Source organism: Anopheles funestus, chromosome X, assembly GCF_943734845.2.
Source record: "Anopheles funestus chromosome X, idAnoFuneDA-416_04, whole genome shotgun sequence".
NCBI lineage: Eukaryota > Metazoa > Arthropoda > Insecta > Diptera > Culicidae > Anopheles > Anopheles funestus.
The window spans coordinates 7,516,533-7,538,868 of NC_064597.1; the positions used below are offsets into that span (position 1 = coordinate 7,516,533).

General features: G+C 48.0%; 1 protein-coding gene across 2 annotated transcripts; it reads right to left on the reverse strand.

Annotated features, from left to right (window-relative positions):
* Positions 1-957: 957 nt before the first annotated feature.
* Positions 958-21,650, reverse strand: LOC125761482 (otoferlin-like). 2 transcript variants are annotated; one of them, XM_049422644.1, is made up of 18 exons: positions 20,533-21,650; positions 13,619-14,182; positions 13,059-13,117; positions 11,961-12,156; positions 11,658-11,725; positions 10,510-11,240; positions 9,607-9,790; positions 9,318-9,380; positions 8,766-8,850; positions 8,171-8,327; positions 7,902-8,088; positions 7,469-7,841; positions 7,191-7,403; positions 4,346-7,115; positions 4,033-4,279; positions 3,540-3,790; positions 2,748-3,263; positions 958-2,678 (listed from the first exon to the last, which is right to left on the reverse strand). In XM_049422644.1, exons 2-18 carry the CDS (start codon positions 13,695-13,697, stop codon positions 2,498-2,500), a joined length of 6,360 nt encoding a protein of 2,119 aa, XP_049278601.1. In that variant the 5' UTR covers positions 13,698-14,182; positions 20,533-21,650; the 3' UTR covers positions 958-2,497. The 2 variants fall into 2 exon arrangements, with proteins under 2 accessions (XP_049278601.1, XP_049278608.1); XM_049422651.1 differs by lacking the exon at positions 20,533-21,650 and adding an exon at positions 14,640-14,794.
* Positions 21,651-22,336: the final 686 nt, after the last annotated feature.

The window sequence follows — 22,336 nt, forward strand, 5'->3', positions numbered from 1 at the left end:
GAGAGAACCCCTCACCCCAGTACTGTTGTAATGATTTAAGGTGTCTAGTAGTGATGGGTTCTCGGAATCGCACCCACGGCTCCGAACCGCTTCCGAGTATAGCAACTCCGGCTCCGATTCCGGCTAGGTTAAAACCACGATTCCGCCTGGAGCCGCCCGGAGCCGTCCGGAGCCGTTTGGAGCCGTTTGGAGCCATCGGAGTCGTCGGAGCCGCCGGAGCCTTTTAGAGCCATCGGAGTCGTCGGAGCCGTCGGAGCCGTCCGCAGCCGTCGGAGCCGTCCGCAGCCGTCGGAGCCGTCCGGAGCCGTTTGGAGCCATCGGAGTCGTCGGAGCCGTCCGCAGCCGTTGGAGCCGTCCGGAGCCGTCCGCAGCCGTCGGAGCCGTCCGAAGCCGTCCGGAGCCGCTAGTCGGCAGTCGGAGTCGTCCGGATCCGTCGAAGTTGTCGGAGCCGCTAGTTGAGCAAATGTTTCATTTCAACTCGTTATTTATACCAGATTATATAAAATTTCCTGATAATGCAATAATCTAGGTTATATCATTGTCAACTAGCGGCTCCGGATGACTCCGGTCGGCTCCAGCTTCTCCGACGACTCCGACGGCTCCGGACGGCTTCGAGCGGCTCCGACGGCTCCCCACGGCTCCGACTACCGACTAGCGGCTCCAGACGGCTCCGACGATTCCGGCCGGCTCCGACGATTCCGGCCGGCTCCGACGATTCCGGCCGGCTCCGACTGCCGACTAGCGGCTCTGGACGGCTGCGTACAGCTCCGGACGGCTCCGGCGGCTCCGACGGCTCCGAACGACTCCGACGACTCCGGACAGCTCCGGCCGTCTCCGACTGCCGACTAGCGGCTCCAGACGGCTCCGACGGTTCCGGGCGGCTCCGGACGGTTCCGAATTCGGCGTATTGCACCTACCTTCCGGAGCCGCTTCCAAAATGTATGGAGTCACTCCTCCTTACCCATCACTAGTGTCTAGTGCATCAGCTCTGCGCTTGATATACGGAGGCAAGTGGAACGCAAATACACCATATAAAGGTAAGATTGCATGGTACCAACATTATCAAGGGAATGGTGGGGGCTTTTATGCAAAAACGGGCCGGTTTAAAACCAGCAAACTGTAAATCCTAGGTAATCCCCAATTAAAAATAAGGGATACTTTTGCTGTTTGATTAAGATTTGAATTGAATAAAGTGGATTTCTAGTTTGTTTTGTTTTTTTTTTTGGTTGCACTATCTACTTTACAGTGTATGTGTACTCTTTTTTTTTCATTCACTCTATATATATATATCTCTTTCGTAAGAATTGAAGAATTCGCAAATAGATGCGCTACGCTACCATAAGTTTGATGTGTGTTTGTATGTGTAAGTGGTAAGTTAAAGGGTTGAGAGCAGTCATGGTGTACCACCATCCTCCCACCCCCCACCCCATTAATAGCTTTGTATATGAATTGTTCGATAGAGCTCTGATAACGTTTGATTAGTTGTGTTGACTTTAAGTACGAATGTGCTGTTCCGTTGCATTCCGTTCCTTGATTAAGCTCTAATTACTTTCTTGTTTTGTTATAACCAGCAACAGGAATTAAATATGTAAATATGTTTGTATAAAACAAACCAACAAAAAAAACACACACACACCCCAAAACTTAAACACTCTTTGGTCCTTAGAAACGAACAACGCGATGTCGGATAAAAACAGGGTATTTAACGGGCTTTCTTTTTTGTTTTTGGGGTTTGGTTTCAGGATGATGCCTTACAAATGCACCCAACAGGAGTAGACGACTCGCTTCCCTTATCGTTACGGGAGTGTATGTACACGGTTTTGATACTCCTAAAACATATCCGTTTTGTGCCCTTTTTTTTTTGTTTGTTTTTTTTTTCATGACAATTGCATCCCTATCAGCGTTGCGTTTTTTTCTTGTTGCTGTTTAATTTTTCTAACGTGCCTTTTTCTTTTGCTCCCCCTCTTTATCCCTCATATCTTGGATGGTTTCCGGATGATTCGGTCATTCGTTGCATAAAACATCTCAATGTGAATAAATGAAGTGTATATACGAATATGTATAAATATCTGTAAATATGTATGTGCTTCCGCGGGCTATCCTCCATCCTTCGTCACGACCCCGCTTCGTTTCTTTATCTAGTACGCTACGTTTGTGGTTTGGTGTCGCGTGGACGATATTTGGAACCCCCCGGGGGGGGGGGGGACCTAAATACAGTGCGCCTTTGTAACGTCGCATTGATCGCAAAGCAAGATACCCGCTGGGGGGCCACCGTTTTGTTGGGGGTTTGTTTTGTGCTTTTAAAGTTTGTTTGCGCTTTTGTGTGGTAAGAATTCGTATGAAATAGAAATTGTTTGGTAGATTGAGATTGAGTGATTGTTTTGTTGTTTTTTCCTTTTTGTTTCTTAGACGTTAAGTGGTGGTTTCGGTTAGTTGAATTTAAGGTTGTTTTTTCACTACTATGTGTGCGTTTGTTCGTATCCTCTGCTGGCTGTGCTTACGCGCCGAGCATCTTTTTCACCGTGTACCCAGGTACGGCATAGAAGAACAAGAGAAGCAAGATGGCGATCCCGATGATGATCAGCCCCTTGATGATCTTCCACTTGTAGTTGTGCCACACAATGTACCGTACCGATTTGAGCGGGTTAAGAAACCACATAAACGAGGCATCCGGACGACTGAAATGTTGATTATACAGAAAACAAAATTAATTCTTTGTTTTAATTTCGCCTCGCGCGCGTGCTTACTTCGGTTTCTCGAGCGGATCCGGCTCGTTCCGTCCAAACCCGGCCGGGTTCTTCTCCGCCTCCTCCTTCGTTAGCAGATGGATCTCCGCCTCCACCTTACCGGTCAGCTCCATCTCGTCGTTTTCCTTCTTGATGAAGAACGGCCACCAGCCGCGGACGCGCTTCTGCTTGAAGATGTTTACCGTCGGCACGTTATCGGTGCGCAGCATGTCCAGCGTGCAGAGCTTGGACGATTTGGCACCGCGCGGAAACCGGTTCAAGTTCAGCGAGATGGCGCCGAGAAAATCGTCCGCCGAAAAGTGATCCGCATCCCACACCTGCAGCTCGAGCCGTGCCGGTATCTTTACCTCCGTCTCGTCCCAGCTGAACAGTGACTCCTTGCGCGATAGTACGATCCGTTCCTCCGCGGCAAGATACTCGAACGGGTAGATGAAGCGCCAGTTAAAGTTACCTTCACCCGTCAGTGAGCGATAATGTATATCCGTCGCCTGCATGTCCTGGGGTCCTTTTAGCCAGCTGCCAGTTTGCAAAAGGAAAAATAGATTTTTCACGATGTTTCACGATGCTATTTTATGCAGGATGACGGTTTAAAACAAGAAGCTAAAAAAATAATATCTGCCCATGGAGGCGCCTGGTACTTTGAGAATGTTCGAAACTAGAGCTGCAAACTTTTGACATAAAAATGTTATCAAACATAAAACATTTGCTATAAAAACAAGGCATCACATCGCGATTTGCTAAATATTTGCTACCAATATTAAATTATAAACCACTGTTTACTGCCCCACATACCCTTTCACGTAGATGTCGGACATTTTTTCACCGGTGAAGAATGCATCATCTTCCAGCACGACGTCATCGGTGTTCCAGATAACAACGCGCAGCTCGTACGATTTGGGCTTGCGCGGTGAAATATCGACCGGTGGACCGGGCAGTGGCATATCCATTGGGAACATATCGACCCACATCTCAAGCTTGCCCTGCTCGATGCCTGGTTTGTCGCTGTTGTACAGCGACCGCGACTCGATGTGCTCTGGTACGATCTGTTGTGGAAGAAGACGACATGAAACCATGAAGTAGAGCAAGAAGACGGAGGCGGCCTCAGTGGTGTATGTGATAAACGGCGGAGGTCGACGCCGCAAGACTGGGGATCAAATCCCATCCGGACCGTCCTCCTGTAGCAAGGACTGACTATCCTTGACTAGAAATGGCCGGCATAACCTCAGAGGTCGTTACGCCAAGAAGAAGAAGAGCAAGAAGAAAATCCCCACACCGACACCCTTACCTTGCAACCAACCCGTGGCATCTCTTCCCAGCGGTGCAGTACTGCTAGCGCGAGATGTTCGTCCCGGTACTTGATCGAGGTAGGACTGGACCAGGTTTGTATCTCCTCACTGGTAAACAGAAAGCAACAGCGTCCGATCGTAACACGATCCTGCAGATACTGTGGCGATTCCAGCTTGTTGTCCTTGCACAGCTTGGAAAGTATTTGCGTCGGTTTCATCGGATCGCGCCATATATTATAGCCGGAGCTGCAAATAAAAAGCTGTGATCAGCATCAATCAGAGCACCGCCATGGTGTCGGCACACATCCTTACTCTTCGTAGCGTGCGGAGATACCGCACATCGCCCGATGGCGGCTGTAGAAGCGATTCTCCAGATCGATCTTCGTCTCACCGATCAGATCGTCCGAACCGACCAAATCCCAGTCGAAGATTTGCACCGTCAGCATCGAGTCCTGCGGGAAGGTCGCTTCGATCTCGAAACATTTGCCAAACACCGGGTTCAGCTGCTTGCTGACGTAGTTGTCCTTGTCGGAGACACGCTTACTGCCGAGCTGCAGCACTACGTACGGATCCGCCTTACCGTTCAGATCCATCGGATGCAGATCGGTTGCCTTTACGACGTACACGCGCACCAGCACATGGATCGGATCGTTCAGCGGCAGTGTCGGTGCGAAGGCCGGTTCCATCCCCTTCTCGATCGGCAACCGGTACACCTTGATCGCACCCTTGAAGAAACCGACGATGCGCGTTTCATCCTCGGTGCTGTCGCCGGTTTTCTTGCCCCGGTACAGTGGGAACGAGTGTAGCCACTCCTTAAACTGTCCGTACTCGTACACCGATTCCAGCTCGCTCGGATATATCTGGCAGGTGGCGACGCGCGGATTGGACGGTTTTTTCGGTGCCGCTTTCGGGCTCAGCTTGGACACTAGTCGCGATGTTTTGACGCCTAGCTTTTTGCCACCGTCGGCCGATCCACCGGCCCCATCGCCGGGACCGATCCCGATCGCGCCCATACCACCGCAGGCACCGGCGCCAACTCCACCCGTGCCAGCACTTTTGGCCGATTCGATTAGCCGCTCGTACGAGAGGAAGTACTTCGTCCACCAGTCCTTGCTGGAACCATCGTCGTCGTCATCACCATCGCCACCAGCACCGTCCTGCCCGTCGAACGTACCCTGCGCTTCCAGGGGCTTCCGTTTCGCTCGCTTGCCACGCCCAGGACCGCCCGCCTTTGCCACGCACGCCGCACCGTACAGTGTCAGATTGTCACCGGACCACGATTCACCGGGCATGCCCGTATCGGGGATGACATTGCCAACGGCATCGGTACGCCTTCTCGCCAGCACCAGCTGTCCGTCCTGATTGTACCGCTTGGGATCTTCCTTCGGTGGCGGTCTGTGCATATAGCGATGGATCGACGTAATCTGATGCGTCCCGACCAGCGTGTACCGCCCGAACGAACGGCAATCAACGGCCCGGATCGTAATCGGCGGTGCGTACCGCTCCTCAATCGGCAAATCCAGATCGAAAAACTTCAACATGTTGGCAAAGTTTGGATTCTTTTTTGCGTTTTGCACGATGCTCGAGTTAAGTATGCGCCCGGAACATTCAATATCGATGCGCGGCTTGTCCACCGTCATGAAGTGTACCCGCTTTAGATCGCGCAAACCCCAAAACAACACCTCAATCCGGAAACGGGCCAAATTAGGTCGAACCTCCTGCGGTACCGGTAGGATGGCAAGCGTCGGCTGCGGTGTATGATCGCTACCGCTACTGCACGCCACATACTTCGGGTCGGACAGCCTCGGTACATCCTCCGAACCGTGTTCGAGCATTTCGAACGCAGCCAACAGTTCACCGGCCCCATCTAAACCACGCGTTATTTCGAACCACTCGAGCACGGGCGTACTGTAGTGGTTTTCGCGTAGCTTCACCCGTGGCCGAGCGATGGCCCGCCCGATAAAGTCCGACTTGCCCACCTTATCCTGATCGTACACGTCGATCACGATCGTTGGCGGATCGCGCCTAATTTCATCCTTCGAACCATACACGGTGACCTCGTCAAACACGAGCAGCTCGTCCCACGTTGGGCTTAACGTTTCCTCGATCACCTGCGTTGTTTTCGCGTGCTCGGTAACGTAAACCGTCGCGTACGGATCGCTCAAACCGGACGCATCGGAACCGATAAGTGACCGTGCCTGGTAGATGTGTGCCCGCAGCTGAAATACGTGCCGCTCGACGTAGTGCACCGTTGTCGGTGCCGGCACATTCACCTTCTCAGCGTGCTTCAGCTCGTGCAGCAGTTCGTACCCCTTCGGTAAACCGGTGTAAAAGAAGCGTTTGTGCTTCAGTGTACCAAGCCACAGGTATATGGATAGTTTCGCCCTCACATGCCAACCGGCCGGTCCTTCCGCCTGCCGACCCGGTAGCTTCAGGAACACCGTCTGCACCTTCCCACAGTGTATGCCGGTCTCTTCCTCAATGGTGGAGTATAGCAGATCACGCGCATCCAAACGGTGGTAAGCGACACGCTTACCGTTTGCAATCATCCACACAAACACATCGGGCAGCGCATGCTGCGGGTCCTCCACCAGGAAGCGTAGCCGTGCCAAATAACTTTGAGCCGTCCGGTACCGCTCGCGCATGGAGCTTTTCGTAACAAGTGCACGCAGATTGCGTGCCATATTGCCAATCGATTCTAGCTCACGCTGGCAGAGCTTTAACCGTTCCTTGTCCAGCTTCGTCTTGCCGGTACCGGGACCCACGAGGGCACCCTTCGTAATCGTGACGTACTTGTTGCAGCTCGATGCCACCTCCTCCAGTACGCCGCGTAGTTTCACCTCCGCCGTCGGATCTTCATCCTCAAGCAGTAGGTTCGTTTCGGCAAGACCGACCTCCAACCGTTCACTAATCTTCGCTATCATGTTGCTGTTGTACATGCGACGCCTCAGATCCGGAAACCAGGCCCGCACATCCATGCATGGTTTGTAATCCCAGTACGGTAGGTAGTAGTGGTTCTTGTCATGTGAGATAGGTTTACAGGCGCTTGTCGTACTGTTGTATGCGGTCGTATCGATCGACACTGTACAGTGATTTGGAAGAGGAACATATACCTTAAAATGTTATAATACAGACATGATGCAAAGACACAACTTACCCGGATCATCATCATCGTCCATGTTGGTAGTGGCACTTTCATTGTGTCCATCAAGCGAGTTCCCCGCATTACCCATGCTCAGCTCGAAGTACACCGAACGGTCGCATACTTTCTTGTCTAACATTGACGCCTCCAGCACAGTGGCGTACAGGAAGAAACCGTCCGTTTTGCAGTAGGATGACTCACATATCGGTAGCGTTGGTTCAACTTCCACTAAAAATCGAAAACGATAGATGTAATGGTTTCAAGAAGGTAACCTCAATGCTGCATACAATTACCGTTCTTGTCGGCGAACAGCTCCACATTGTCGGTAATTTCTGTGCGGATTGCAATGAGCAAACGGGCCCGATAGCTAACACCCTCCCCGAGTCCAGTGTTGAGGTTAGAGTGCTGATCGAGTAAGTTGTAGTCACGCGTCGAACCGTACAGATGGACAAACGATGGTCCGTACGTTGGCAGGAAGCCCTTCTCACCATCGTTCGATATCTGTTTCAGATCGATATAGTGCGTACCGATGATAGACGGTTTCATTGGATCGGCATCGCGCAGCTGTATCTTGATGCGCTGGCACAGCGGTGGAAACATCTCCGTAAAGACGAGCTGCTCATTCCACACCGGATTGTACGATGCTTTTTTCACATTCGTTTTGCCCTGTAGACAAAAGTTTACACTTTTTAGTGACGAAGTTTGCTGACGTGCCATTCCACTTACCGTGAGTCCCGCGAATGACACCTGCACGTATGGGTTAACTAGATCTTTTGTCTCGCCGGTGAAGGCACGCTTCACGTTCGCCATGATGGATGAGTTCATGCGTGGTAATCCATCCGCACGGTACACCTTCACTATGAACTTCGCACGCTGCCGCTCGATCGGCACACCGTCCGGCAACAGCAGATTCCTGGAAAAGTGGTACAACAGCGTGATTAATGCAAAACCTTCCCTGCTATTGCCAACGTCAGCGTTACCCCCGCCCCACTTACGCTTCTATATCATCTGGATCCTTTTCCGACTTCGGTGGTACCTTTACCGTGTCTCCCTTGCCGATGATACCGACATCACATTTGAGATAACCTTTCGGTCCGGCGGCAAAGTCCTCCGGATCGGAGAGTAGTGCCCACTTATGGTAGAATTGATGATCTGCCGGCCGGGTACCGCGATCGACGTAGAACATGCAAGAATCGCATTAGAATGGGATCTACTACGAGTGAACGGTGTTTTTCCAATAGTCACGACATCAAGAAAGTTTTGTAAAGTTTTTGTTTTTGGTTTTTTTGTTTGTTTGTTTGAAGAAGGAAAAGGTACAACATGAAAAGAAGGAATTAAAAGGTGCCGAAAGCGAGCGTGTGCAAGCAAAAAGGGGAAAACAAGTGATAGGGACAATGCTAAGCAGCGATAAAACAAAGCACAGTTTTGAGGTTATGGTGAAATGACAGATGGCGGTACATGTAAGCACACAAGGAATAGACAACAGAATGCAAAATGCAAGGTTATAGGGGGGAACCGGGGGGGTTATTTTTTTTTAAATGTTTTTTTTTTGCTTTCTTATGTTACAGATATGAATTAAAAGGTAGCTACCGGGCGCATCGTAGACTGTTTTAAGATCGATTTTGAACGAGCCCACCACCGTTCCGGAGCGCATGAACTTGCGAGAATGGATGACCTGTTAAACAGGCAAGCGAATGAGTTGATAGGTTGCCTCGTTTTTTTTTTTTGTTCTTTTGCTAGCGATCCCATCAGCACCAGTAAGCCAGATTAGCGCGAATTCGGTTGCGAAACGGGCTGCCTTCCCTGTTCCGTATGCCGGATTCGAGCAATCAAACATATCGTCCTAAATGCTTTTGCACAAACAAAACAAGCCTACCAAGAAATATCCTACCAGGAAGAGATGTCAAACGGAGTTTGTTAAGGAGTTTTCCAAACTTCCTTTTCTTTTGGTTCTACGCACAACCAAGAAATTCTACGCAATGCCGTCCAGTGAAGTGAAGTCGTCCGGACGACCTTCTTCATTAGCCAGACATATTTGGTACGGCTCCTTTCGACTATGTTTCACATCCCTTCGCACGAAAGTCGGCTATCTACAACGATGTTCATATCAAGCTACCCTACACGATGCCCGTTACTACTTACTGAGAGCGTTATGATCTTGTCGAACAGCATCACCGGTGGCATGTGAAAGTCGAAAACGAAGTACTGCAATCCCGTTGATCACCATCAGCCAACAAAGGAAAGCAATGAAAGAAGTTTAAGATTATTCGAATTCTAATGTATTAGAACAGAGTCCTCCAAACTTTTTAGATGACACGCCGCTTTGAGTGAAATAGCCACAACTTAGTCCCAATCTCGTGATCTCTCGGGAGGGTGTAGTTTGGAGAGCCCTGTATCAGAAATCATCAAGACGTAATGTAGGCTACTGTACCTCGTTGTAGTACGGACAGTTGGTGCTCTCCTTTACGCTGGTATACTTCTTCTGGTCACCAACCTGAATGCATACCACCGGATCCATGTTCAGTCCCGGCAGCTGGCGCGCCTCAATAATCGTAACGCAAACCTGAAAGTCTTGCGACTTGAGGTGGTCATTTCCTTTTGCCAGGCTCTTGATTCTAAGGGAAACGCAAAGCAATGGACGTATTGTCAGCTTACTAACAGTGTTGCGATACTTAAGCACAATCCAATTAATCCATCAAATGTCCGTACGGGTGTGTGTGTGTGTGTGTAAAGGAAAAAGACGAAGTAGAGAAGAAAAAAACGAAACAAAGTTGTCATCCACAGCCATAATCCGCAACGGGATAAAAATGTACTTCAGCAAGCTTGTGTCCGGAACCGTTTTGCATTGGGATTACACTGTGCGCTTCTTCGCACAGAGCGTGGTCTAGCGGTGAAAGCACATTCCTTCATATCGTTCACCAGAGAAGAAACACACAAAAAAAACCATCCCGAACTACGAACTCATCATGTCTGCGCGAGACACTCGCAATGTAGCGAGCGAATCCGTACCAACAGCACACTTGTAGCATGGCGAAACAAAACCAAATGTCCTTTTTGAGCGAGCGCCACTCGTCTGTGTGCGATGGGGCAATGATATTATCTGCTCACTTGGAGCGCGGCACAACTAATTGAATAGGACCATTACTGGTGCAGCTGGATTAAAGAAGAGATTCCCGGCTAACGTCTAACCAAAGACACTAGATGGTAGTTTGTTAGTCCTTGTGGCCACCAGCAACACACACACACACACACATTTGCTTTCTCTTCGTAATGGATTAATTGGGTGCTTCAGTGGGCAAACATCTTCGGCACAAAACTTTCAACAGCCACTTACTTCTTGAGCTTCTCATTAGCGGTTACATCTTCGCCATCGCTGGACGCATTCGAGTGTGTGCTACATGTTTGCGATACGGTTTCACCCATCTTGCCCGTACCGTGCGTTGGGCTATCCGACGGTACACCCTGTTCAGCGTCACTCGTACCGATGGATCGTCCCGCCAACTCACCACCACCACCACCACCGTCCACCATTTCTGGCTGTACGCGCGTATAGTCCGAATCGCCGATAAGCGATTTACCCTCATCCTCAGTACTGCTGGCCGTACTTTCCCGTGACGATTGCCGGGAACGACCGAGTCGCATAAAGTTACGGACGGTGCGTAGCGTTACCTTTTTGTCCGCCAGCGAACGGGTCGGTCGGGTCGATGCCTCATTATCCGACGACGCATGATCGGACGATTTCGATGGTGCGGCCCGTTCGCTAAGCCCAGCCGAACCGGAAGACATGACGCGTTTGATAATGTTGGGCTTCCGTTCGCCACCATTTGTACCGGTGCGTCCCGTACGGCGTGATGTGGCCGAGCTGGACGACGCACCCGGTTCGGACGCTTTGCCCTGCGATATACTCTTCTCGAGATTGGCTATGTTCTGTTCGATGTTTAGCAACATCTGCTGGTCGTCGTCGATGCTCGATTGCTGATGAAGGGAGTGTACGACACGCGGCGAGTAGAAGTTACCCGACTCATCTTCCGGGCTTTGGTAGTACACGTCAAAACTGACGAATGCCTGTTTGTGTAAGAAACAAGAAAATGTGAAACAAATATTAATTGTCTGATACGGGCTATTACGAATGCGATGTAATCCCCCAACAAAAATGGAGGAAAAGTCAAATATCAATACTTTAATTGTGTTTGAAGAAAACCCCACAAATAAAATAAAATAAATAAAGAGACAATTAAATGAAATGTCCTTTGTACGAGTGTCTCAAATGCAGGAAAACAATAATATCTCACGTACACCAAAAACCACCCTCCAAGGTACGAGTGTGACCTTTTGCAGGATAGTTTATCTTACGTTCGAAATAATTTACTTTCACCCCATCACCCAAAAAGGGGGCAAGAAATAAGCTTTACGGTGTGCGAAGTGTTGACAGTCGTAAGTGGTGCTATTAAAGTGCTATCAGTAGAGGGAAGCATCGCTTACATCGATTGGCTTGTTCGACAGGTCCACCAGCCGGTCCTCTATCCTCAGACGACCCTCGTGGATGAGCGCTACCGAAGAACAAGAAGAAAAGGGAGAGAAAAAATTGAGTCCCGTGTCACGGCAAAAGCCCGTAATTAGTATTAAATTATATTTCAACACCCATTACTACCCGGCCGGGTCGGGAACGGGGACAGGATGCGCCTTCTATACTTCCAACCAAACACACACACACACACATACACACATCCGGTCACCGGTCATCCCGAGGACACGCGGTGACTCTCTTGGGTAAATTTAATTTACCTTGCGCCAGCATCACGAATCGGCCGATAATTTTGGTGCTGCTGGTGATGCTGCCACGGCTGGATGCGGAACCGGATGTGCCACCGGACCCACCGCCGATAGCCGTTTTGAGCAGTATCTTCGTTGTCTGCTGCCGCAGCTCGACCGTTATCGTTTCCGTCTCGTCCGCAGCCCGTGCGAGCGGCCAAATGAAGCTCTTCAAGAAAAAAAATGGAGGGAAGGAAGGAAACAAGAAATCAAATGTAAGACAGAATCCGATTTTTCGGTGTGTGGGGGGAGGTGTACTGAATGCTTAATATACATTTTCCGCCCTGAACTGATGAAGACATATTTTATCGCCTTTGGTGTTTCCTATTCAGGGGGTTTTTTTATTTGTTGGGGATGGGCATTTACATAGAGCATAAAAAGAAAAGAAAACACATAACTTTCATCCCCAATTCCCCATATACAGCTGTAATAAAAGTCTGATGAAAGCTAGAGCACTAATTGTGATGATTGTAAGTATGTAGAGGAGACCAGAAAACACTGGCAAATTGTCAGTGTTTCTCCCCCGGGTTCCAACAAGAAGACGATGTCCTTTTTTTTTTCTTTTACTTCCGGCGTTACGTTTATCGCTGTATGAAGCTCCAGAAATGCAAATGAAGGAGACCCATTTCTTAGGTTAGGTTACGATGAAGACAAATATAAATTATCTCCATTAAGCTGGATGTCCAACTTCCACGATTCCTTGAAGTGTACACAAAAGTTTTCCTAATTAATAATACAGCAAAAGTTTTGCTATACCCCGGGAATCGGGATCGAAAACTCCACAAAAGGTTAAGTGCATAAACGATTGAGCGATAAATTGTGTTATCGTATTTCGTCTCTTTGGTGGCTGAAGCAATTCCTCACATATTGCTCCCTTTTATCGGAGCGGAGTTGGAGCCCCCCGCAATATGTCAGCATTTTCATCGTTAATCGATTCAACATCATTAGTTGATGTCAACGCGCCCGTTTTTTTCCCCGTGTGGAGCAATTTCCCGCGAGAATTTCAAACCGTGTGCAGCTAGCAAAACGAGATGATATAGAAGGTACCGAAACGGTATCAAATGTACTTGCCTGATTGACTTCGACGAGCTCAGCGCCACAGTTAAGCTCGGTGGTCGTATGAGCAACACCTGGGTAGGGTGGGGTGGGGAGGGGGGGGGGGAGGAGGAAAAGAAAAACAAGCGGGAAAAAAAACGTTAGTATGGTTGGTTTGTAATAATCGATCATTTAATGCCCGAAAGGCGTTGTGTTCGCAATCAGTTTCATTTCCCGGCCCCCTCCGGGGCGAGCCTTCTGTTGAATTTTCCGCGCCAACTTTCTGAGAACCCAGGAGAAAAGTTTAGCAAAATGTCATTTTAAAAAAGCAAAACGAATTTCGCATTGAAAGTTTCAGAAGGTACAGAGAGTGAGAGAGAGGGAGGGGGAGAGAGAGAGAGAGAGAGAGAGAGAGAGAGAAGAAAAACAATTTTCTTTTCCGTTCAAGGAATCTTTTTCTTTCTCCCTTTCTCTCTCACTCTCTCTTTCCTTCTCTCTCTCTCTCTTTTTCTATCGCACAAAACACAATATTTAGGTAACTGATGTAAGTGAATGTGTAATAGCGGTTTTTGATGTAGAACCCGTTGTAAACTTACCACGAAATTCAACCCGCCCGAGCAGATTTGCTTTCGGCTTTGGCAGCTGAAACTTGTTAATTCGCACCGTCAGCGACATCTTGGCGAAAGGTTGCTGTTTGCGTTTACGTTCCTTTCCTTCCTACACGCTAATCTCGACGCCTTGCCCTAAAGGTAAAGCTTACAACAGGGGGTGGCGGGGGAGCGGGAAAATTGGGCTACTACCGCTACTGATTACTAATTGTCCATGCTAAAGGTTTTTGGTGCGGGCAGGTGGTCTGTTTCGAGCTGTACCAGCCGAAAGTTGATACGGTCGTCGTCGTTTTTTTTTTGTTGGGGTTGGGCACCTGCCGGGTCGTTGATATGTTGCGTTGGTGTGTGGTTAAAGCTTAGTTTACAGCACGTTTACAGCCGACCTGTTCCTGTAACGCCAGTTGTAAATTTGTTCCTTTTGCTGGGGGTTTTGAAGTGGAAGTTTCCGAAGTAGTTTGCCGTGTTACAACCCGGATGACCTTACGGCGGCACTAAAGCTTTGCTCCAGCTGACTTCAATACCGGTGCGGATTGGTACGAAACTTTTCAACAACTGTAATGAAAGTGAAATAGAACTTTGGTGAGTATTTGTGTTTTTTTTCCAGGGAAAACGTTACAACCCAACACCGTGTTTTTATGTGTGTCCCTATCAAAGTTGTCTGTTCTGAAATGGAATGATAATTAATGTAAAGCGAACTTTTGCAAAACAATTCCAACGTTACGCTTAGCGGAGTTCATAAATTTGGGGAACCATCTGAATACACCCGCCGCACGTGTACCCACACGGTAATCAATTTAATGCATTCACATTCACACAGTATTCTATTTGTAGAATCCAATAATTCCACGAGCAGCAGCACAAAGTTTGCCCAGATAAATGGTGGAAAAATTCTACACACGTGTGAACCCTTGCTCATATCACCTTTCATATCTCATAAATCCTCCAACACAGCCCGGTACACGGGTATACGAACGTGATTAAATCGTGCTTAGTATATACAAACACTTACACAGCGACAGCGAATGGGTAACTCGAAACAACTGAAGTTAGTATGCACGGGTATTGCATGGTCCGTCCATTCCGTGTACATCCACAAAGCGAAAGCGTTGCTGTACGGGTAATTGAGTTTTCAACGAACTTCATTTCGGCTGTAAAATATACAGAAAAGTAATCCCCCCCCCCCTTCATCCCCCCTCCCTCCCTCCCGCCACCCTCATTGCCCTTTTGCCTTTCACTCTGTCTCTCTGACCCCTAAGGACACTTTACGTGACATCCTGAACACGCACACATACATACACACAGCTACTGTAACGCGTATGGGTAAAACGTGACATGTCACTACGTCGGACGTAACGTGGTTACGTTGCGAGAAAAAAAAAAAGAAAAAAAAGGTCACAAAGCCTAAGGTCGAGATACAAAAACCAGTGATGACCCTTCGCAACGAAATGGTGTGTCATTAAAGCGGGGGCCGCAAGTAGTACTTGATCAAATTTTGCCTTTTGCGCTTTCCATTTCCAAATGGGGGGTTTTTGCGTTATATCTCAGCAACAGCGCCCAAAACTAATCCTGTGGTGAAATTGGATCGCTAACCTAGGACCGTTTTTGGGCCTATTGGAAGAGACGATAAGGAATAGCAGGGCAACGAAAAGAGAAAAAAAACACACGAAAGCTCCTTTGGCAAACCTCAAGCTGACTCAACCTAACCTACAAAAAAAGTATGTCTAATCCGGTTCCTCAATAAAATAAAAAAAAACACACATCAATGAGCTCCTAGTGCAGCACCATTTGGAAGGGTGTGAGTGTTTTCGTTTGAAAAACCCCCTGTGTCCATCTTCACCTATTTCTTGCAGTTTCCTCACTAATGGGATTCATTTTATTTACACAGATGAGTACAATTGAGCAAAGGGCAACAAAAAAGAGAAAGGATTACAGCAAGAAGATACGTAATGGAAGATGGCAGCTGTAGGAATGGTTTGTTTTTTTCATTTTCATTTTGTTTTTTTTTTGCTCCAACGTTTTCCAGACAATCAAACGTCCGATTGTTTGGCATCCGGGAATGGAGGCGCACTGTCGGCACCATAAAGTGCCACAACAGCTATGGAATAGGGGGGAAGAAAAGACACCAACAGACGATGGATGGCAAATAAAACTGCAACTTGCCTTTTTTGCCTTCTGCTTCTTTCCCATCTTCTTATCATCCCGTAATGGCGACCTGGCGACCTTTGGCTTCCCGCAGCAGGCAATCTCATATCACTTTATGGAGACTAATCTTTGAGAGCGCACCAGCGCATCCTTATGGCACAAGCGGACGAAACGTTACAACGGGTAAAGAAATGTGTAGGTGTAAGCAGTTGTTTTTGCAACAACAAAAAAACACCCCTGTTTGTTTGTTCTAAAAATTCTACTAAAAGAAAGAAGGGTGGAGGGGGGGAAAGGATGCGCATCCTTCCACGCGTATCGCAACTAGTGATGGGAATAATCTGACTACGAGAAATTCCGGAGTACACTACGGAGTAACTCTGGAGTTATTGACGACCGGAGGAGGAGGAGGAGGAGGACTAGGAGGAAGAGGAGAAGGACGAGGAGAAGCAGGAGGAGGAGGAAGAGGAGGAGGAAGAGCAGAAGGAGGAAGAGCAGGAGGAGGAGAAGGAGGGGGAAATCAATTCAACTAACTGCGTCACTATACGAACTTAAAACCGGGTTTTCTGGTATCAACTCCGGAGTAATTCGGAGTCAACTCTGGAGTAATTCGGAATCAACTCTGGAGTAATTTGGAGTCAACTCTGGAGTAATTCGGAGTCAACTCTGGAGTAATTCGGAGTCAACTCCAGAGTAATTCGGAGTCAACTCCGGGGTAATTCGGAGTCAATTCCGGAGTAATTCGGAGTCAACTCCGGAGTAATTCGGAGTCAATTCCGGAGTAATTCGGAGTGAATTGCGGAGTAATTCGGAATCAATTCCGGAGTAATTCGGAGTCAACTCCGGAGTAATTCGGAGTCAATTCCGGAGTAATTCGGAGGGAATTCCGGAGTAATTCGGAATCAACTCTGGAGTAATTCAGAGTCAACCCCCGAGTAATTCGGAATCAACTCCGGAGTAATTCGAAGTCAACTCCGGACCTACTCCGGATAAAACCGGAGTAATTACTCCGGACTTACTCCTGAGTTAAATCCACAATAATTTCTTCGGAGTATACTCCAGTTTTTATACGTCAAAGTCGGAATGGATTCATGAATCCACCCCGAAGTTCCCATCACTAATCGCAACAGGATGGACAGAAGCGTCGGCTGCAACTTAGATGTAGTGTGTGTGTGAGTTAGTCAGTGGCAATTGCAAAGAAAACAACCAGAACCAGGCAAACAGCGCGGACAAAAAGCAAAAGGGGACCCGAATGGGGCAGCCCCCCAACTTGACAAGAAATGGCATGTGCGCGGCATATCACGCCAGAGCATATGGGGTTACGCGCTGCGAGAGTTGTACACAAAGGCCCGTTCCGTCATTGTGACACGCATCTATAATACACGCGCTGACAGTCCTCTCGGGTGGCACGCGCGCTACAGGTACGAGTTCGGATCCTTTGCGCTCTCACTCTCTCTCTCTTTCTCGCTCGCGCACAACGCAAAACGGATGTACTTCGGTCCGTCATCGGGCCGTCGTCGTCGTCGTTTTACCGCAGTAAACTGTAGCTCGAGTGCGCGTGTGTGTTTCACCGGTTACGATTGGGATGATAATTGCTAGGAACTAGCAGCAGTAGCAGCAGCACCCAATGTACACTACTACCCAACAAGCAAAGATAACGAAGCCTTTCTGCGCTTCCTGTTTTTTTCCCTCCCCCTCCTCCTGCCTTCCTTCCCATCGACCTTCTCGCAGGTCGGTTTTTAATAAGCCACACGCCGAATCTTTCCGCAATCAATAATAACTGAATGTACCCCTATATTGCCCTTAGCGCGGCACCGTGCCGTGCGCTTATTTATTCACCTTTTTCCGTCATTCGGTGTACAAAACGGACAAGCTACATGTTGCACACGCCACCTGCACCTGTATCTGCCAAAGTGGGACAACAGTTCCGTTTTGGGAGGAGGGGAAGGAGGAGGGGAGGTGGATCGATGCCCCACAAACTCTCCTCCTCCTCCCCACACCTGGTGTGATGGAACCAGTTGAATGCTGTGCGAATTTGTTGATTGTCGGCGGGGAAAAGCAACGACGTGACGCTCCAGGATTTTTTTTTATTGCTCCGTTTTGCTGAATTGTATCTTGCGCTACTATTGCGCCCATTGTTACCTGCTGAGTACGATCTCTCTCTATCGCTCTTTTGCTGTTGCTTTCCTTCCTTCGATATACATCCTCTGCTGGCATTCCTTTTTTGCATACAGCATCTAAAGCACACTTTGCCACGAACCAGGACGACTTCGGAGAGGTGGTTGTTTTGGGGGCACTTGTTTGTCCGTGGGTACATGCTGAACGTGCCTACCAATTGCTGCTTACAATTGCTACTGCTTCCGCTAATGCACGTATATATAAGGGCGTTTTTTCCTTTTTTTTTGCTGTTGGAGAAGATGCTACAAGATGTACCCAGATAGGCGTTAGAGACCCTTTTCTTACACAACACGTTCTATATCGCTTTGTTCACATCCTGTTCTCTTGTGTGGAGCCCGGTGTGTCTGTGTGTGTGTGTTGAAGGGAAAAAAGTTGATGACAAATGTAAAGTCAGTGGTGCAATTTTGCTAACTTTTGCCCCCTTTTTTGATCACTCCCCCCTTCCCCCCCCCCCCCTCCTCTCCACAAACCTTTTGCTGCTCAGTTCAAAAAGGGCAGCCACACTTTGGGGCAAAAGTTTCACACCCGTACCAATCCACGGATATGCATCCGGGACATTTGTGATTTGCTAACTTCGGTTCGAGAAAACTTTCCCCTTCTTCTTTAACTTTCTTTTCAAAAAAACCTCGATTGTTTGGTTTTTTTGTTTTTGAGTGAAGAAAAATTAAAGATGTTTTCCGTTTTTTTGCAACTTCACAACATGACGCAACAGGATAAGGTTACCCCCCTTTGCCCGCAACATCCTGCGGTTAGATTTTCAAGATTTTCATAAAATCAATTGCTATAATGAGAGCAAAAAAAAAAATGTCGCACACACACACACACAGCCACACAAATAAGCAGGAAATTTCATTCGCTGCAAATGAAAGCAAACGGGAGACAGGTACGGCAATTACTTCCGGTTTAAAGAACCCTTAAAAGAAATCCAAATCCGAATCCCAGCAGCAGCGGGAAAAAAGCCAGAAGAAAATTGCACTGATTAATCACTTGTTGGTCGGGGGCGCCTTCTCATAACGTTAAGCTGCGCCTCCATTTCCTCCCTCCCCTTTCTCCTCCTCCCTTCCTCCCTCCCCATAACATCCGATCAAATGTCCGTTGGGGAGGTGTGTTTTTTTTCTTTGCTTTGATTTTTTGTTGTTGTTTCTTACCCATCCTCTTAAGACAGTACCTTTATTATCCCTACTTCTCAAGTTAATTGAGGAAATCGTTTCAATGCCTAGAGGGCAGTGGTTTGCTGTTTTAATTTTTTCTTCTTCTTCTTTTCTTGCTCAAATTTTTATCTCCCCCATCCCCTCCCCACGAAGAAATTAAGTGGAGAAAAGTGTGGAAAAAGTTCACATTTTCCAAGAACGCACCAAAACGCAAGGATCTGGATAATTCGATACGAAGGAAAGCTTGTAAATAATACGGTCAAGGGTCAGCACGGTAACGGTGGTGTCCGACCGGATGGCAAATAAAAGAAAATAAAATCCCCCCAACTCCCCACAAAAAAACAAAAAAAATAAGTTGTTGCTCTGCCCCAAAAAACGCTCCCAACCAACACGGTGTTTCAAGCGAGAGCGAGACAAAAACCATTTCACCATTATCCTTGCATTAAGGATCAAATTAAACATAAACGAATGGAAACCGCGCGCATTCTGGACAGTATTTATGTTCTTCATTATTGGAAGCTGTCAAATGGAGAGCAAAACAAGAAGAAGAAGAAAATACACACACAAACACACAAACACACACATACTTAGGGAGGGGGAAAAAGGGCATTAAAGCACAGGACAGACTGTATTGAATTATATAGGTGCTTGAAGTGCTAATTATAACCTTCAGTAACACACACACACACAGCATAAAAAGTCGAACAAAAAAAAAAGTCCACCACGCGACTAAGCTTTTTAAAGGTTGTGCGGGGTTGCCTACATTTGTTTCGATTGTTTCATTTTTTTTTGCTACATTAAAATTCACCTCCCCCCCCCCCGCCACCCCCCTCCCCCTTCCCATCTACAAGGACGGTTGCAAAAATAAATTCACAATCAGATTAACTCACCTCAAAACCCTGTACATTTGCATTGTATTAGCGACCACATTTAGGGGCCAAAAGCACTAAACACACACACCGATGCGATGTAACGCAACAGTACACTATAGTACACTAAGGGATCGATTAGTGGAAAGCACGGGTTGAATGGTCATTTGCTTTACGGTTTTGCTACTGTTGCTCCACTCTTGGCTATTATTGGGCACTAATGTGTGTGTGTGACAGCCAAAACAGGAGGGCATGCAACACCAGCAGGACCTCCATTTTTTTTTACCGTACCACTGTGTTTTCTTTATGGAAGTTTTGAACCGGAATCCTTTGTAATTGATTGGTGAGTTATTAGATTTTCTTTCGATGGCTGGTCTGCAGCAACAAGCGTTGTTACACCTTTTTTCCAGATACGCTTGATTTCCTTTTTTTGCTCCCGCAAGTGAAATAAAATAATCCTTACGTACAGAACGCGTTTTTCAAAGGATATGTTGGCGGTGCAGGTGACGACGGTATCTAAAATTACACAAAACCACATGGAAAGATGGAATTTCGTTACGCTTACCTGTTTGTCGCGGTCGCGGTATGTTTAACGATCCTGGTTTCGGTGGTTTGGCTGTTGTTGTTTTGTTGCTCCTTTTTGGCTTATTCACACACTGCTGCGTTACTGTTGCGGGTTATATGCGTGGTGTCCTCCTTTGATAACCCTTACTAACGGTACTGCTTTGTTGCTTCATTTACTTATTTCTTCACACGCACACTTAACGTTAACCCGTGTCACGCTAGTTTCGCTTGTTGTTGGTTGGTTTTTGCTTCTACTTGCTTCGTTCGACTAATTCTCGATACTAGGCAGAGGATGATGTGCCGATGCACGTGTCACCACACGGTGCCCACCAAAAAAAAAAACGGAAAGTGCCACCACTTTGATTGATGCCGTGTTCAACACCTGGTGCGCGTCACCTGCGCTTGTACGCGATGATGTGTGGGTGCATGTGTTTTGGCTTGGTTATGGTAGCGTCCACAGCCTTACCCCGTTCAGTGTCACGTCCCGTGGGGGGACCTCTGTCACTCACCTGCCGAAACAATCACGGCTACAGCAAGTAAACGGTGTTACATTAACCGAACCTTCAACCCCAACAACAACGCAACCAAAAAACCAACCCCCCAAAACAACCTGCACTGGGAAGCGAGTACCGTTCGTGTTTTATGACCGCTTCCTTCAACGATTCACTCACGACTGCGAAACCGAGCTCTGTTGGCAGACATAAACGCGTCAGCTGCCGCGCGCGGTGCGTGCGTCCATTTTTGCCGAGAGCCGAGAGAGAGCGTTCTGCTTCGTCCGAGCCAAAAGAGCAAGAGCCATGCTCCGGCATGTCCTTATCATCCGGTTTCCGATGCTGATACGGATTCGATACGGCAAAGCGGGAACTCCGTGGAGAGCTTTGTGGGTGGGGGACGCCTTTGCGCGTCACGTCTTGTTCGCACGCTGTTCCTGCGCTCCTGGAAACGATGGAGAATGGAGATGCAAATGAGCAAGCACGTGCGTGACAGTTCTCAATAAAAATAAATGCTCCAACGCTGGTGAGGAGAAGAAAAAAAAAAGAAAAAAGAAAAAAATATAAGTACAAAGAGAAAGAATAAATGAATAAAACAAAAAAAAAACACAAGGGCGCGGGAAAATTGAATACACGCAATTTGCCGCGGACACGGGAAGCGTGGCGTGCGTGAAAAGTAACTCCCTCACGCCCCAGTGTGGAAAACAATCGGACAGCACGCATATATCGCGGGTTTTTTGTTCACCGAAGGATGTAAAAGAAATTAAGATGTTCGTGAAAATTCGTTACAAGCGTACAACAAAGGAAGAGCAAACGAATAAACACATACACACCCACATACACAACAGAAGATTGTAAGCGTTACACGTGTTAGGCTTAAAGGAAACCCGCGTCGGCAAGCATTTGAAATGGGAATAAATCAAAAAACACCTTCACAGTCCTTTGCCACAGCACCGGTGCGGCGGTGTATCTTGGATGAGTAATAAGCTGATTTATTTAGCAATCGCCCGGTTCGGACCGTGAAACAGTTTCCTGCTTCCGGTGGACGCACCACGTGAACATCGCCCATTCCCAACTCGCTACGGTGTCACTGCTAGGTGTCAGGCTCGACTGGTCCTGATCGCCAAACGGTACCGATAATGAAGGTTTCCACCCCCCCCCCCTCCCCCCCTCCCCCCCCCCAAACACCCAGAGAGCAACGAAATCAATCTTTGTCGCAACGACAAACGACCGTGCAAAACGACCCGAGCAGACGGGGGCGGTTAGGGTTTGGTGTGGTGCAAAAAACGTTAGAAAGTTGGAAAAATGGCACAA